Source organism: Cupressus sempervirens, chromosome 1 (assembly GCF_028749045.1).
Source record: "Cupressus sempervirens isolate cs-2001-9-10 chromosome 1, ASM2874904v1, whole genome shotgun sequence".
Classification (NCBI taxonomy): domain Eukaryota; kingdom Viridiplantae; phylum Streptophyta; class Pinopsida; order Cupressales; family Cupressaceae; genus Cupressus; species Cupressus sempervirens.
Window position 1 is genome coordinate 500368519 of NC_143118.1, and position 17455 is coordinate 500385973.

Here is a 17455-nt window from a genome sequence, read left to right on the forward strand (position 1 = left end):
TCCACATTATGAAAACACATCAAATCTGTCAAAATCCTCTTTTAATCATATTATATGATTGGCATATAACTAGGCCAATAGCCCTCCTATCATTGATGGACCATAAAAAAACCTTTAAAAATAAAAATGCAAGAATACAAAATACAAAAATACCCTTAGATATACTCATGGTCCATAAACAATGCAAGATACCCATAAATATATCTCACAAATTGTTTCCTGTTGACGAGACTGCATCATATTGCCCTTCTGAATCTCATAAGCTGGTAGTATAATAATTCCCATATGTAATTTTGTTTTTGATAAAACTCTGATAAAAATTTCTTATAACTAATTTCCAGCACCGAAAATGATAAACCCTTTTTCTAAATATGCCCTGTTGGTAGGTTTGATGCTATGATACCAATTGAAATGTCCCCTGCTGGGACTTAGTTAAATATTTCTCTGTTAAGCTTCTTGCAAACTCATTTTATATCAATCACATGGTATCTTACTGGTGTATAATGTTACTTTACATACTTTGTTATAAGAATAAGGTGTCTTTTCGTTAATTATTATTTATCAATATTAAAATCATGAATATGTTATTAATAATACTAAAATTAATATTATTATATATGTAATTATATACTTCAATTTTGATTGAAAATAATATTTAATTATTTTATATTATAATATTTAATAATTATTTAATTTATTTTCATTCATTAATGTTATTATTATAATAATATAATATATTGTGTGATATTATAATATGACGTTATAATATTATAACTATATCACTATTTATATTAATCATCCATTTATATTTTAGTTACATAAAACTTATTTTAGCGGGGATATCACATGAAGGAATTTTGTACCTGCTGTGCAAGATAGAGATTCCTGAGATTAATCAAACGTGGGCACGAATGCATCACAGATGCAACTGCTGCCTTTCCCCTGTTCCTTTTGATTTTCTTCTCATAACTAGAAAGTTGGATATTTATTTTCCTTTTCACTTTTCCCTCCACTGGGCTATACAATTGGACATCTTGGACAGCGATTCAAGCAAGGCGGTATTTCAATTGTATGATATCTCTCATTTTAAACACAATAATTGAAGTAAGGTGGTATTTCAATTGTATGATATCTCTCATTTTATACACAATAATTTTAGGTCACATACTTTTGATCACACCAAGCTTCCCATTCTTCTTTGTCAGTGTCATGCATTTCACACTGTAATTCCAGAGATTGAAAAAATAAAACAATTTCAGCAGACAACAGGATTTTCATTCTTCTGAATCTGAAATTTGGAAAAAGAAAGGAAAAAAAGAACTTGTCCAAATACGCTGCAATTTATAACCAAACCCTTAAAATTACATGCACTCTCTATCAGTCAATAATCAATTGATGCTCCTGAGATTGCGATCATGAAGACAAAAATTCATGAAAAACAGAACACAAGTCAGAATTTCATGAATTTATGCCATACTTCTTTTTGGTTGGATGAGTTTGAAGAGGAAACATGCCAAGTCTTACTGAGTTAAAAGTGAAGAATCGGCAAGCAAATGTTGTTTTGCAGGACTTAAACATACAAATTGTTACCCAATCTGCAAATATACTTGCAAGTTTGGTGATCACCGAGTTTTAGAAGTATGCTCTGATATTGGTGATCAATGCACTAAGAGTCAGTATTTCCACCCTCTACGACTGCCATAAAGATATGATGTTGTATTCCATGTGTATTTATCAAGCACTGGTTTTCAGTAGTACTTTATATATGTAACATTTTTTTGTGACATTATATAGCAACTAAATTTATAATTGCCACTGCTTTTTTGACATTCATTCTTCACAAGATTATATATCTAACCTTTACTGTAATCCTCTCTTGGAACATTCATAATCTCTGCCTTTCATTCCTTGTTGCTTTGCCCCCTCTCATCTTCTTGAGGGTTTTTGTAACTTGATTTGATTAATACAATTTACATTTTATCAGAAAGAAAATACCTGTTTTAAAATCATTGTAACAAAATAGAAGTCGTAAAGATCAGGAGGTATAAAAATAGCAGGTATGGAAAATATTGTGTCCTTTTGTTAAATAATTGTCAGCTCAATTTTTGATATATTCAAATGCGTAAACAATGACATACATTTGATGGCAGGTTTCCATTTGTCTGCATTTCGATTGGGCTCACAATTGGAAAAGTTCCAACAGTAGGGGTTGTCTACAATCCAATAATTGATGAGGTGAGAGGTAGTTTGTTTTGATATTATCATTGTTTCAGTTATAACAGCAATCAAGGAAAACATTTTTATCCTGAATAAAGTTTTGTGTGCCACTAATAATGATAAGATGACTAGTTATTGAATGCTTGTTAATGGTGATTAAGTTTGGTGAATCCGTGTGGGCAGAGACATTTCAAATGGCTTGAAAAATCTAGGATAGCTTTGTGGCTCTGAATAGTTAATGCATGTACAAGGCTTAGGTTAAATCCATAGCTATGGAAGATTTGTTTTGACATTATTGAAAACTTTGAATGGTTTTGTGGGATGGAGAAAAAGCTGATGAAATTTAATTAAAAATGAGAATTCGTTATCTAATTCGAGGAAAAATTATTTTTGAGCAGATAAATGTTTGTTCTTTTTGTTAGAAAGAATGAAACTATACTAACCTCAATGGATTATCAAAAAGTGGCAGTGACACACTAAACACACGTACAAAACATTATGGAAATGAACAAGGTATTTTAAAGCTTTAAAAATAAAAATTGTAAGACAAACTATAGACCATAAAATCCAATAAAATGTCTAGCATGGCTGAAAGGTAGATGTTGCTAACTAATTACCGAGGTTGAGTTGCAACCAATTGTGTAGAGGAACGAGGCAAAACCACACTAGACTTCTACTCCCATAGCTTTTATTAGTAAAGCTATTGGGAAGGGTAAGAGGAAGATATAGTCTATTTCAATGTTGTACTTGTATTTGGTTATGGTTTCAAAGGATGGGATATACAATTTGGAGAGGCGGGCTACAGAGTAGGGTGGATTTGTAGGGGGATTGGATGACACTGAGGAGGATGAGTAGGAGTCATTACTAGAGCAACACCGTATTAATCTAGGATGGAGGTTGAGTTACAACATATTGTGTAGAGGGAGGAGGTACAACTGCACCTGACTTCTACGACTAGACACCCTACCCCTCCTATAGTTTTTACTAGAGCTACAGAGAAGGGGAAGAGAAAGATGTAGACTATTTTGATGTTGTAGTTGTATTTAGTTATGGTTTTACAAAGACAATTTGCTATTTTAATTTTTCTTCGGACTTTAAGGCTACTAGTCATCAACGTTCCACATGGGGGATGCCATTGTGTACCCTATTTGCATTTAAATATATGTAGATTCAGCTTGTTTCTATTGTTTACACTCATTTACTAACTCGATAGATGCACTCCTTATTGAATTTTGCAAAAAAAAAAAAAAAACATTTCGAATTAAATTCAAGCAATTTTAAGTTGTCGTTTTTTCACTAATAAGTTTTCGAGAAATCACCAATATTTTTTTGGTGGCCCTTGGCATTAGATTGTCAGTAATGATATTTTCAATTATGGTATTGGACACTTAAAATCTATGTGTTGTTTTGTTGATATCGAATTCTTTATTAATAAAGGTTTAAACATAGTTAAATCTTGATAGCAATATTACAAGTTGACTTGCCGTGGAAATATCTCCTACTTATTACTTGATGAGCTTAAGAGGCTTTCTAATGAATGGTTCATAAGGCACAACACTTGGTGAAGGTTTTGCAAACGAGTTGCAAGTAGAGTGGGTTTAACTGTGGAAACTCCGTAGTTAAGCATGCTCAAGCTGAAGTAGTACTGTGATGGGTGACCTCCTGGGAAGTCCCAGTGCTTCACCTTTATGAGCATCACCCAGATCCAATGAGTGTTAAGTGTTCCATTTATTCTCATGAGAGATGGATTCATTGTTAGAGTAAAACGTTAATTTAATTTAATTTATTAAATTCGCTCTATTCCCTTATTAAGATTTCTCTTTATGCACCTTTTGCGTTCTCATTTAATAATTAATTGGTAATTATTAAATAACATTTACCTTTTTAGGTTAACCTTTGTACCTTTTAGGTTACCCTTTTCGAGTTTCAATCTCCTTCTATAAGGATTGATCTTTTGTAATTATCTTGCATCTTTTTCATTTCTGAGAATACAATTTGCATATTTTCAGAGCAAACCCTTGCCTCTTCTTGTCTTTTTCTTCTCTGTGATTGGTTTTTACATTCAAGTATTCTTTGGGCTTTGTGGATTTGTATTGTGTATTACTCAAATCCTTCATGGTATCAAAGCCAGGTCGTTGTAGCTTCTTCAGTATTTGGAGAAAAAGGAGAAAGGGGGTTTGACAAAATAGATCTGACATTTTTAAGGCATTTTTAATTTATTTTTGGAGGTGCGACGATGACAATTTAGAAAAAATAATTACAGAGATGATTTTCAAACAATGATATCTCACTCATATAGACTCCTTTTTTTGAGCAATTTTTTTTTGTTTTGGGGTAGAATTTCATGATCTACACATTGGTGTAGGTTGTTTGTGATCTTTGTTTTTGAATTTTTTTGAAAATCTCAAATCCTGATTTTTTCAACTTCAAAGGCTTCGTTCAGGCTCATATGGACAAGTATTTAGGTGCTATTTTTTAAAAAAGTGTATGATTTATTGTCTACTTTCCATATCTGGTATCAGTTTGGAATAATATTAAGTGGACATAGTACTGTCAACATTTGGTCATTTTTTGGCCTACAAAAAACAAGTATTTGTGATTCATATCTGAAGCTTTTTTGCTCTTCTCTCATTTATGCATTCCTTCTAGCAGTTGGGGTTCGGTGTTTTGAATTGTGGGAGTTGTTTTGTCATATTGTTTCTGTTATTTACTTGTGTAAACTAAAACTACATTAAAAAAAATTTCAACACCTAAAACTATGGCCGAGACCTCTTCTTGTTTAGAACTTCTGACTCCTCATAATTATTACACATGGAAGACCTGATGACACGTCTTCTCTGGTCAGAAGGGTTGTGGTCTTGTTTAGATGAAATGCAGCCAATTTTATAGAGGCCTTTTCAAGTCATGCAACATAGGAACAAGATGGATGAGTCAATATGATTGATTGCTTTACAAGTCTCCGACAGTCTATAGTTTCCTCTTGATGGGTGCAATACACTTCTAGCTATGTGGACCAAGTTTGAAGGCTTGTTTGGTATAGTGAATGAGTTCAAGGCACTTCAGATTGAGGCAGAGCTTACCTCACTTATACTAGATTCTTTTCCCTCCATTGAGGACTTCTTGATGAAATTCAAGCAACTGAGATCTTTATTGCAGGCTTGTGGGAAAATGAAGTCTGACTCTGAGTGCATCTATTTGATTCTCTCTAAGCTTCGAGGGAATTTTCAGATATTTGCGTCCACCTTCTATTCCACCAAAGATGCTTTGGGGAATAGATTTGCTATGCCTACTTTTGAGGTCTTTTGTGATCGCTTGACTAGAGAGCAATCAGAGATTACATAGTTGGATACTACGACTGGTTCTAAGACGAAGGCATTGGTAGCTCAGACATCTGCAAGTAGTGGCCTTTTGAGTCGTGCCATTTCAGATGACCCTTAAGAGTTTTTCACAGGCTATAGGACACTTAGAGTGGGATAGGGCTATGGATGAGGAGTACTCTTCTTTGATGAAGAACCACACATGGGAGCTTTGTCCTCTTCCAAAAGGAAGAAAGTTGGTTCGGTGCCAATGGGTGTGTACCGTACCAATTATGCTGCAGATGGTTCTATTGATAGGTACAAGGCACATCTTGTTGCAAAGAGTTTTTCACAGGTTGAGAGTATTGATTACTCTGAGACCTTTGCTCCTATTGCCAAGATGAATTCTATTCATCTTGTACTCTCTCTTGTAGCTTCACACAGATGGATAGTTTTTTAGATGGACGTGAAGAGTGCCTTTTTGCATGTTCATGAGGAGATCTACATGGAGCAACCTTATGGTTTTGTGCAAGACTCTTCATTAGTATGCTGGCTTTAGAGGTCTTTATATGGTCTCAAACAAGCCCCTAGGGCTTGGTATGAGAAGATGGATTCCTTCTTGCTTGCTTCACAATTCACTCGATGTCATTTCGATCCTACAGTTTACATTGAGCGTGATGGGGCCGACTTATTGATACTTGTGCTTTATGTTGATGACCTCATCATCATAGGAAGCTCAGTCTCCATGATACAAGGTGTTCAACAAGCATTGAGAGAGCAGTTTGAGATGACAGATCTTGGACTTCTGAACTATTTTTTGGGCCTAGAGGTTGTTTGGTCTTCAAATGGGATAGCCATCACCAATAGAAGTACGCTCTTGATATGCTTCAGAGATTCAACATGCTTGATTGCAAGCCTTCCCCCACAAATTTTCATTCGGGTGTTGTTTTATCTACCACTTGCTCTACTCGTACAATGGATTCCACTCTATACAAATAACTTGTGGGTAGTTTGTTGTACTTGATAGGTCCTGATATTTCCTCTACGGTTGGACTTGTCTCTCGATTCTCCCATGATCATCATGAGAGTTATTGGCAAGTTTCCAAACGTATCTTGAGGTATATTAGAGGTACAACATGTTATAACATTCACTACACATTAGGGGAGCCTCACATTGTTCGTTTCACAAATTTAGATTGGCCTGGTGATATTGATGATCGCAAGTCTACTTCTAGTTTTGTATTCTGTCTTGGTTCTGATCCTATCACATGGTCTTGCAAGAAGCAACATGCTCACGCATTATCATCTACAGAGGCAAAATACAGGGCAGCTGTATTGGCTAGTCAGGAAGTTTTGTGGCTTCGACAGTTGATGACAGAGTTTAGATTTTCTCCTGATAGTCCCACCTTTCTATGGTCTGACAATTAGAGTGCTATACACATTTCATGCAACCAATTGAGCATTAGCGGACCAAGCACATTGAGCTTCACATGCATTTCATTCAGGATGGCGCCTTGACCTTGGAGTACATTCCTATTGCTGAGTAGGTTGCAAACATCTTCACTAAATCTCTTGCATCCCCGCAATATCTTCAGCTGCGTTCTATGCTTGGGGTCAAGGAAGTTGTCCTTGGGGGGTCTCAATGATGAGTCCTTCCTTCTTTTTTTGCTATCTCTTTTTCAAGTAGAGTTTTTCCCACTGGGTTTTCTCTATTTCTCCGTTTTATAGAGATTTAGTTGTGATTGGATACCTCATCAGGCCTTGTTGCCGGTATCCAAGTTTTCTTTCAGCATTGCATTGTAATTTCCTTACTCTTTCTGCATTGTTTGTAGCTTCATTGTTGCTCATCTTAAGGGGGGGTCTTAGAGTAAAGCATTAATTTAATTTAATTTATTAAATTCGCTTTATTCTCTTCTTAAGATTTCTTTTTATGCACCTTTTGCATTCTCATTTAATAATTAATTAGTAATTATTAAATAACATTTACCTTTTAGGATACCCTTTTCGGGTTTCGATCTCCTTCTATAAGGATTGATATTTTGTAATTATCTTGCATCTTTTTCATTTCTGAGAATACAATTTGCATATTTTCAGAGCAAACCCTTGCCTCTTGTCTTTTTCTTCTTTGTGATAGGTTTTTACATGCAGGTATTCTTCGGGCTTTGTGGATTTGTATTTCGTCTTGCTCAAATCTTTCATTCATGTGTGAATCACTACTTTTGAAACATGAGTCAATCAATTGACTCAAAAAATACACAGTTAAATCTTGATAGCAATATCAGAATTGCTGTGGAAATATCTCCTACTTATCACCATAAATATGATTGTGCATTTACAATTTTTTTTGTAAATAATTACTTGGTCCATGGTACTATAGGTGGATCAATGTTGGATACAATTAGTTTCATTCTCCATTTTGGGTGTGGAATAGGGTTAAGCTATAGTTTGCTAGGAAAATAAATGATAACCTGTAATGTCCACCTTTTCTCAGTGATCACACGAGAAGATTGATTAGCCTATTTTGCACATCACAATAGGCTAATTAAGAGACCAAAGGGATAATTTTCTGGCCACATCAAATTTTTTGGTGGAGAATAAAGAAACTGGAATTGTTATATGGGGATTAATATTATTAAAGTTACTTTATGTTATAATTTAACATAATTAAAGTGGATTTATAAGGAGAGAAACAAAGTAAAGTGAGTTTTTATCCCACATTCAGCATGGAGGTTCATCAATGAGCTAAGAAGTTTTTATAAGGAGCCCAACCCTTTTCCATTGGCATTTTATGTGTTTACTTGTTAGTCGATATTTCTCTATAGTTGCTGGTGTGACTGTGAGAGCTATTTCTAAGGACAAAACCCCTGAGGAAAACCCTTGGGAAAACAAAGGTTGGGCAGAAACCCAATCTTCTTTGTGAGGGAAATCTATTTAGAGTTCGTTTGTGCTTATATCAGAAGTTTGTTTTCAATAAATGGTATTGTTAAATGGAATGGAAGCCATGTAAGATTCCCAATCAAGGAGTTTGTAATGTCCTTTTTTTTTGGGTACATTAGAAAATTACAAGTCCAACTTATAAAATAATTAAAAGTGACTTTGGAGCTAAAATTTAAACTATTTAAAAGTCTTTTAACTAAAAAGGGGAAAAGGTGACAAAAAGGGGAAATAAGATTAAAGACTAAAGAAGGGAGTTGAAGAGTCACTTTTGAGCATTAAAAGAGGAAGTCTCGTTCATTTTCAGATATGCTTGGATTCTGCTTAGAGTTGGAGTGTTTTTCAGTTTTCTTCAGGAAGTGGAAGCTTGGTTTTCAGGCTCATGATCCTAAGGACAAACACCTTCAAGCTCTACTTGTTAATCGGATGCAAACCTGGTTCAACCTTGTGGTGGATTCTAGACGGAGTTCCCATTGTGCATATAGGTTCTTTATTAGTGTTTTCCAATTCTAGACGGAGTTCCCATTGTGCATATAGGTTCTTTCTTAGCGTTTTCCAATCTCACTATAATACCAATTTTTAAGATTGGATATTTGGTTTGTTATTTCATTGCTGATGTATAATGCAATAGCATATTTCTGAGGGATTTACATGAGCTTTTCTGGTCATGATATTGAATTTCTGAAATTTATAATACAACAGGCGTTTCTGAGAGTTTTCTTTATGGATTTGTTGTTTATTTACCTGTCAAATCTGAAAGTTTATTGCATAAGCAATCTGGTTGTATTCTGAAACTAGTTTTTGAGATAAGATTGCAAAAATATCCATCCTGGGATATTACTGAGTTACCTTTCAAGATTACAAGTTGGGATTTACAGTTCATTCCAAGATTATTTCAGACCTTGGGAATGAGATTTGTAGTGAAAAACTTAGAGTAGAGGGGCTGTGGTAGAAGTAGACTCTTCTGAAAACATCATCGGGTTGACTAAGACACTCACACTTGCTGTACTACATATACTGCTGAGTATTGATGTTTATTGTGTGAGCATGCAATATTTTAAGGAGCCGTTTTGAGAGGACAGTGACCATGATATGATCTGGAATGGTGTTCGAATACAATCCAAATGGAGTCTCTTGAGTATTGACAATTGACATAGCCTGCTATGTATGGATGGCAAAGTTTGCAGCATTGATTTCATTGACCTGGGGTTCTCATGGCAAGGCAAAGATTCATGGCATTGTCTGGGCATCACTAGGAGATCTCTGAATAGTCATTCCTCCTTGAGCACCAAATTACTATTGGATAATTAAGGCAAGAAAATTGAACTACTAGGTGAAAGCATATCTACTGTATTCTCTGCTATGATATACCATCTTAACTTCTCCATATGTATTGACTGTAATGGAAGATCTCGCATTTGGCCGCTTATATCAAAATAAGATTTTGGTAAACTGTTCCATCATTTATCACAGTATTTGGTTGTGCATTGCCAAAAAGTTACGTGTCGTATATACAAAATCTGAATCATTAAATTAGCAATTTGAGATTCCTTGGATAGTATGCAAAGTGTTTGACATAATTACCATGGGACATGAGTAACAGGGTTTGAATGATATATTCACTCAAGTGTTTGATAAATTTTTTACTCGAGTAATTGATTGTTAATTTGAATTTCTGATCATAAGTATCTGGGACAAGGTTTGGATGTAATGCCTCTGAGGAATCAAGGAATATATCTGAGATTCTGAATGCTATGACTGGTTACATATTTGATCAAATGCCTGTCCTATAAGCTTGTCTTTGTAACAGAAATCTGGAATCAGAATGAGTGACGGATATTGTGTTTGAAATGAAATTAGGCTTCAGAATCAGTGAGAACTCTCACATTACCACGTCCCTATCTCTGTACTTGCAAATTTTGACTACTGCATTTAAATGTAATAAATGTACCCTTATTCATTGGCTTGTGTTTTCTAATTTTCATGATGATGTTGTCCTTGTATTAGAAGTGTACCCATCCACCATTATCTCCACATTTTCATTAGCTAATCACAATAATTTATTAGGAACTTGCATTGTTTGGGATTTTAAGGGAGGAAATGGGTCAACTTAGTTAATGAGGATTGCACTAGTTCTTGACCAGATTAGTGAAAGGCACAGAAAAAAAATTAGTATGCATGAATACCTCAGATCAACACATCTCTCAATTGTTTTCATAACTGGTTTAGGATACTATTTAACTTTGTATTAGTATGCTTGTAGATGTTTACAGCTGTACGTGGGAGGGGCGCCTATCTCAATGGACAACCAATAAATTGTGAGTAAAAATTCCTGATCCAAGGACCATTGAGATAAATTGTTACAAGCATGTCTACAATATATACTTCTTTGACAAATATATTTTGGTTGTATTAGTAAGTGCTAGCAGTTTATTTTTATTTTTATTCTGAAATCATTTTTTGAAAAAATTCTCAGCATCTTCCCAGTCTGAGATAGGAAATGCACTTCTTGCAGCTGAGGTAAGCTGGATTTTTTGGCCAATGTAATACCTAATTATTGTCCTCAATATTTGTTAATGTAGATAGAGGTTATCTAGTAGGTCTAGAGTTTCTTGCTTTCCGTGGCTTTTATTCATATTGCTATTTCTACACATATTCTATTACTTTTCATGATGTTTGCCTTTTCCTAATGAACCAAATTTGTAAATCCACAATACATAGGTCTTGTATCTCTTTCTGGTAAAAAGTGAATCATGCATTCAAGGATTGTTATGCAGATGAAAGTGATACACTCTATTTATCATTCTTTAGATATCTCTAAAGCTGTTCAAAAGAATAGCTGTTCACAAGAATGGCTTGGAACTTGCACAAATGGTGCCAGCACAGCTAGGAGGCCAAGCAGAATATGGTAGGAAAGCCATCACTCCTTGAGGCTTCTAATTCTTCTACTTCTCTGTCCAATGATGGCTGATGGGCACATGCATAAAAATGATGGGGTTTTGGCAGTGTTGTTTTTGTTGATGCTGCTGGTGCTCTATATTCATAGACTACGCTCTCACTTTTTTCTTTTTTTTCTGTTTTTAAAGCTTTGGGGGATTTATACAGTTGTTGATAGGGTTTATGGCTTGTCTTTTTACAGCAATCCTTGGAGTATTACTTGCTGTATTTATTAAAAACAATAATTACTGGTTTCACTTTGATAAGTAGGAGATATTTTCCGCAAGAAGTCAAATTGTGATATTGCTATCAGGTTTCAACTATGTATTTTTTGAGTCAGACTCATCGACCTGTGTTTCATGAGTGGTAGTTCACAATGTTGATAGGGTATATGGCTTGTCTTTTTACAGCAATCCTTGGAGTATTACATGCTGTATTTATTAAAAACAATAATTACTGGTTTCACTTTGATAAGTAGGAGATATTTTCCACAAGAAGTCAAATTGTGATATTGCTATCAGGTTTCAACTATGTTATTTTTTAAGTCAGACTCATCGACCTGTGTTTCACGAGTGGTAGTTCACAAGAATCAATCACTCATGAGAAAGAATGGAATACACATCACTAATTGTATATAGGTGATGCTCAGAGTGGTCTAGCACCAGGACTTCCTAGGAGGTCATCCATCCCTGTACCCACTCCAGCTCAAGCGTTCTTAACTATGGAGTTTCCTCCATGTTAAGCCAACTACAAAAAGCTTGTTTTCCCAAATGGTTTTACATTATTAGAAAAACGTTCTTTACTTATTAGCATCTTTAATTGTCCATTGTATTTGCATTGTGGATTTTATTTTTCTACTTTCGTAGCTTGCTAGATTTGATCTTAGATGCTCTGCTTCTTAAGGACCAGGAAATCACCAGGAAATCATAGCATGAATAGATCTTGGCAAACAGAAATATAAACATAAAAAATGAATTCTCAAGGCAGGCAGAGGATTTTTTTATACTTTGACAAAATTGTGTGTTTGCACAGATGATGAAATATTCTGTCAAATTCATAATATAATGTGGCAAACATGTCCAAACCATGACAAACTCTCTTGGAACATAATGTGTACACATTTCCCTCTTTGTTGGAAGATCTAAATTCATCTCGGTTGGAGCAAGCTGTGGGCATGAAACAAATTGGCAACATTTTGACTTTTCAAATTTAATAATTGTCTCCTTGGGCTTGGGAAATCACCTTAGCATCACCAAACTGTTACCAATACGAGTTGAGGGTATGTGTTGAGCACAAGAGTATTGATTGAATATTGTCATGTTGGACTATGAGAAGCAAGTTTTGCGGTTTTTGAGTTTTAGGAGATAGACGGAGAGTATGTCTTGAGCACAAGAGTATTGATTGAGTATCAAGCCACGTTGGACTATGAGAAGCAAGTTTTGTGGTTTTTTAATTTTAGGAGATAGATGGAGAGAGCAGAGGTGGCATTCTTGCACCCAATTGTTCTATTCCTTCCATATTTAAGCAGTAGGGAATTTTCTACTATCAAAAGCCTGTTATCCCTTATGGATATTCTAACTTAAATTTAGAATTCTTCATGTTGTGTGAGTGATGAGAATAATTCTTATTATTGAGTTTTCAAGCATGCCATCCTCAGAATTCACGAGATGAAGCACTGAAGTCGAGATATTTATTGAAGAAAACATTTATTCAAATGCATTGCTTTGAAAATAGTATTTCTCAACTAGGAGTATGCATAAACATTCTATCTCAAAATCTTTTTCCCAAGTCCATTTGATTCTGATAGAAAAGGGACTGTTGTTTTTTATTAAGCTCAGAAGTGGCTTATTTTCAGGACAATTTTTTAAAATTGAACTGCGTTTTCTTCTCCCTTAACAATGATTGAAAACTGACAGGAGCCTCTTGATGTACCTGCATAATGCATGTAAAATATGAATTTTGCTGCAAACATTGAATTCACTCTTAAAGAAAGAATCATTATAACAATCAGAAGTATGGTAGATTGTTTGAAGCTTCAAATGTTACATAGCTGCCTTTTAAATCGACACTTTGTTGTTCAATAAAAGATAGTATTCTATGATGTGCAGGTGGGTGTAGCCCGAGATAAGGAAACTGTTGATGCAACTACCAAGCGAATTAATAGGCTATTATTCAAGGTTACTACTTGCTCAAGATTGCATGGCTTGTTTAATTCAGGATTCACATTACTACTGTTCAAAGAAAGGAATTGAAATTCCCTCATCTTTATAGGATTCTTTTAGTTTGGATTGACTCTTGAAAGCCCAGGATTTTCAATATCAATCTGAGTGCTCACATTACAACAAGTTTCACGATTCATGTTCTGTTTTGCAGATACGATCCTTGCGGATGACTGGGTCCTGTGCTCTCAACCTTTGTGGAATTGCATGTGGAAGGCTTGATATATACTACGAGTTAGGTTTTGGAGGTCCCTGGTATGTTAAAAATAAGTGCACAACATTTGCAAGTACTAGAATCTTTACTAAAATAAAATTGATGTTGTTTTCAGTTTTGATTGTGTATATGAATATTTTGGATCACTTGAACCATCATCAGAATAGTAAAATGTTTATGAAGATAGTAAATTTAATAGAAACATTTTTTTTATATATTCTTTGTTAGGGATGTTGCTGCAGGAGTTGTGATCATTCGGGAGGCTGGTGGCTGTGTGTTTGACCCGTAAGTACATTTTTATCGCCGTGACAGTCAGGAATAAGATTAGGATTTTGATTGTGCTTGACTTGTAATTTTTTCCTTGGCATTGCAGATCAGGAGGTGAGGTTAACATCATGGCACAGAAAATTGCTGCCTCAAATGGATTTTTGAAGCATGCATTTGTAAACGAGTTGAACGAAATAGGTTTTTGAAAAAGATATCATCAAAATCGAAATTGATATCATGTTGACTGACAAGATATGATCTAGAATAGGAATAGTACTATTTGTTGTCCCATTTGATTACTTAAAAGATAAAATAAACATATGTAGACCCCCCAAGGGGATAAAGGGATATGTCCACATCCATTAAAGCCTACTGACAATTCATAATATTCAACGACAACTACATTAAATTGAAAAAAGGTGCAATTAATATTCAGACCATTTATTGTGGTTTATATTTAATAGGTATAAAACTAATATTTATGTAAATGAAAAATGTTTTTTTTGGGATAGGTAATGGGCCAAAGCCTAGATTAGTTATTATTATTTGTTGAAATTAATTACTATTATGTGTTAAGCTTGAGTAGACTTGAACGCAAGACCTCACAAATGAGAGGCTGACAAGTTACCATTGTGTTGTAGGCTCTTGCCTCAATTTTAATATTCATTTAATACTTATATTGTAATTAACAAATGTAAGAAACAAGTTACCATTGTGTTGCAGGCTTTGATGGAGCCCTAAATTTTACAAATTAGGGCTTCCATTTGATCGTCCTTTTGATGTTTTATTATATGCCAAACACTATATTCTATCTTACATATTTGTTTTGGATATTAGTAGCAGCCAAAAAATAAGGGGGTTGGCCCTTAGTACATTACTGTGGTAAAGAACATTAACAACAAAGTAATAATGAAACATTACCAGCAACCTATTCTACCAAAAATATTAAAAACATATTATTCTAGACAATGATCCCAATGTAGGTAGAAGCATGCATATTCACATAGCGACTAGTGGCATGAGTAAACCAATCAGTGAAAAGCATTAACCAGCTATAATTGACAAACATCGAGCTATATACATATTTTCCACATAAAAAAACTAATTACACATCTACTATATTAATTAAACCTTAAAAGTAAATAGTCTCTAAGGCCTCCTGACTTGAAAATAAAATTATAAGTTGGACATAACAAGCAGTAGAGCATCATGAGTAGAAAAAATTAAAACACAAGGCCTAAACATTGGCCTTCTCTTTCCCTTTCTTAGCTAGTAGGACCTTGGCCTAGTCATTCACCAAGAAGCCATAGAGCTTGGCCGAGTCCTCTATCCCAATGTTGTTTTCCTCATTCTCTTGTTGCAATAGTTGAAGAGTGATGTCGGGTGCATAGGTGACCATGAGCAAGAATATAGAGAGTGGTAAAGCTCTCATCCAAGGTCTCTAATTGTTCCTTAAGGGCCCCAATCTTCTGCTTAATGTAAACAACTCCTAGAAATTGGCACAATTACCCTTTTTAGCCTTCAAAGTCTTAACATGCAAACACATAGGGTAGAAATCATTTTTTTGACATTCTTGTCCACTCGCACAAGGGAAGTCATCATCATTGTTGAGTCATCTTTCTTCTTTCTTGGGGAAGGGACCACACCAGTAGTAAAATCCACCGTGTTAACCATTTTTTTGATGTTCTTGTCCACTCACACAAGGGAAGTCGCCATCATTGTTGAGTCATCTTTCTATTTTCTTGGGGAAGGGACCACACCAGAAGTAAAATCCACCGTGTTCATAGTGAATGTAGTTGACACATGGGTTGTGTCTTGGTTAGCTTTCTTATTCTTTTTTTATGGTCCTAATGTCCTCTGATGTTGAGTTGGTCTCTTCAGTCCTCACTTCATCTAGCTCATCATCATTCCCCCCCTCTCCTCTTCAATTTTTTCCCTTCTTTATCATTGGTTGTAGACTTTGTTACATGTGTGTTTGGACATGGATTTAATCATCTTTGTTATCTCCTTTATATGTTTGGTAGATGCTCAAAAAGTATTTTAGCAAAGTTTCATCATTTTGATTGATTGGAAAGCCTAATTAAAGAGTGGCACGAGGAGAGAAAATGTTAGACTAAGGAACAATTCATGCATTGTAATGACAAGCTTGTTACAAGTAAAAAGATATAAGGGAGGTATCATTCATTATAGTAAAGGAATAGATTTGAAAATCAAAGAGAAGTAAGGAATCTTGTATGGAAGTTCGAAATAACATGACCACCTTACATTAAAGAAGATATTTTGGCAGTATCTTTATCAAGAAGACTCAATAAATAAAACACACGATGCAAAATTTGAATGGGGACACATTGAATAGTTGTATGCATACGTCTTTATTGCATATAGGGTTTTAGTATGGTTGCTACTCCATAAATGGCCATGGCATTACTTGAATTGCAAGGATATTTGCAACTAATGTTCATGGGAAGATAGATGCAATTATCCTTGTGGAAACTCTAGTTTTTGGTGGAGATTACAAATTATGCTACATTTGAATATGCTTAGGAGTTTACTGCACTACCTATCACTGCTATGATGATGTTGATCCCAGACAAAATGGTAGTTGCTACCAATCCTAGAAATCCAACACTTGCTAGACCTTTGAAGTGCCTTTAAAGACGTGCATTTAGTGGAAGCTAGGAGGTAAGGGTTATAATAGCCCAAGCTCTCATTACGATAGTGATAAGGTCGTGTCAGCCATTCAGATTGTTAGTAAACAAGTTTTCTTTTGATTTTAAACCTCAAAGAGGAAAATTCTTCATAAACTAATAGATTAAATTCCCACAAAGGCATAAGGGATTCTCTACTTAGTATTGCTTTGAAATACTATTAGGTGCAACTACCATTTTGAAAAGATATTTGTTAATTCCTCTTTTGAGGGAAAACCTTCCCAATGAGTATTTTTCCAGAAAATACTAAAAAGCTTTAAACAATCAATTCATAAAAATGAAGAGAATGTACAAGCTGAAAAACCATTCAAATCTAACAACAAAAATCATCCACATGATTAATCACTTGATTCCCACACTCAACAATCAATTTTGGGCATCCTATGGTGGTCGGGAATGTTGCGGCTTCTACAAACCACTACTGACGAGTTTTTGGTATATGGGTCCACCTTGTGCATTCTTAACTCTTTCTACCAATTTGGTTAAGTCCACATTGACTAGGAAAGTATCCCGAAGCTTAGATAAGGGGCTCAACAAGTAGGGTTTCTCAGGCTTAGGGAGCTTAGGCCGAAAGAGAGTCATGGTTGTTTTAACAGAGGATTGCAAACTCAAATGCTGAAAAGAAAGCTAACAAAAACCATGAGCAAGAAAACAAAATATACA

General features: G+C 34.9%; 1 protein-coding gene across 2 annotated transcripts in view; it reads left to right on the forward strand.

Annotated features, from left to right (window-relative positions):
• Positions 1-14524, forward strand: part of LOC149578430 (inositol-phosphate phosphatase-like) — a 95339-nt gene extending 80815 nt beyond the window's left edge. For both annotated transcript variants that reach the window (XM_089829074.1, XM_089829076.1), the window contains exons 5-11: positions 2151-2235; positions 10711-10765; positions 10924-10967; positions 13493-13561; positions 13758-13858; positions 14046-14102; positions 14191-14524. In XM_089829074.1, the coding sequence (XP_089685200.1) occupies positions 2151-2235; positions 10711-10765; positions 10924-10967; positions 13493-13561; positions 13758-13858; positions 14046-14102; positions 14191-14290 (511 nt within the window). In that variant the 3' untranslated portion in view covers positions 14291-14524. The remainder of the gene's footprint in view (positions 1-2150; positions 2236-10710; positions 10766-10923; positions 10968-13492; positions 13562-13757; positions 13859-14045; positions 14103-14190) is intronic.
• The last annotated feature ends 2931 nt before the right edge of the window (positions 14525-17455 follow it).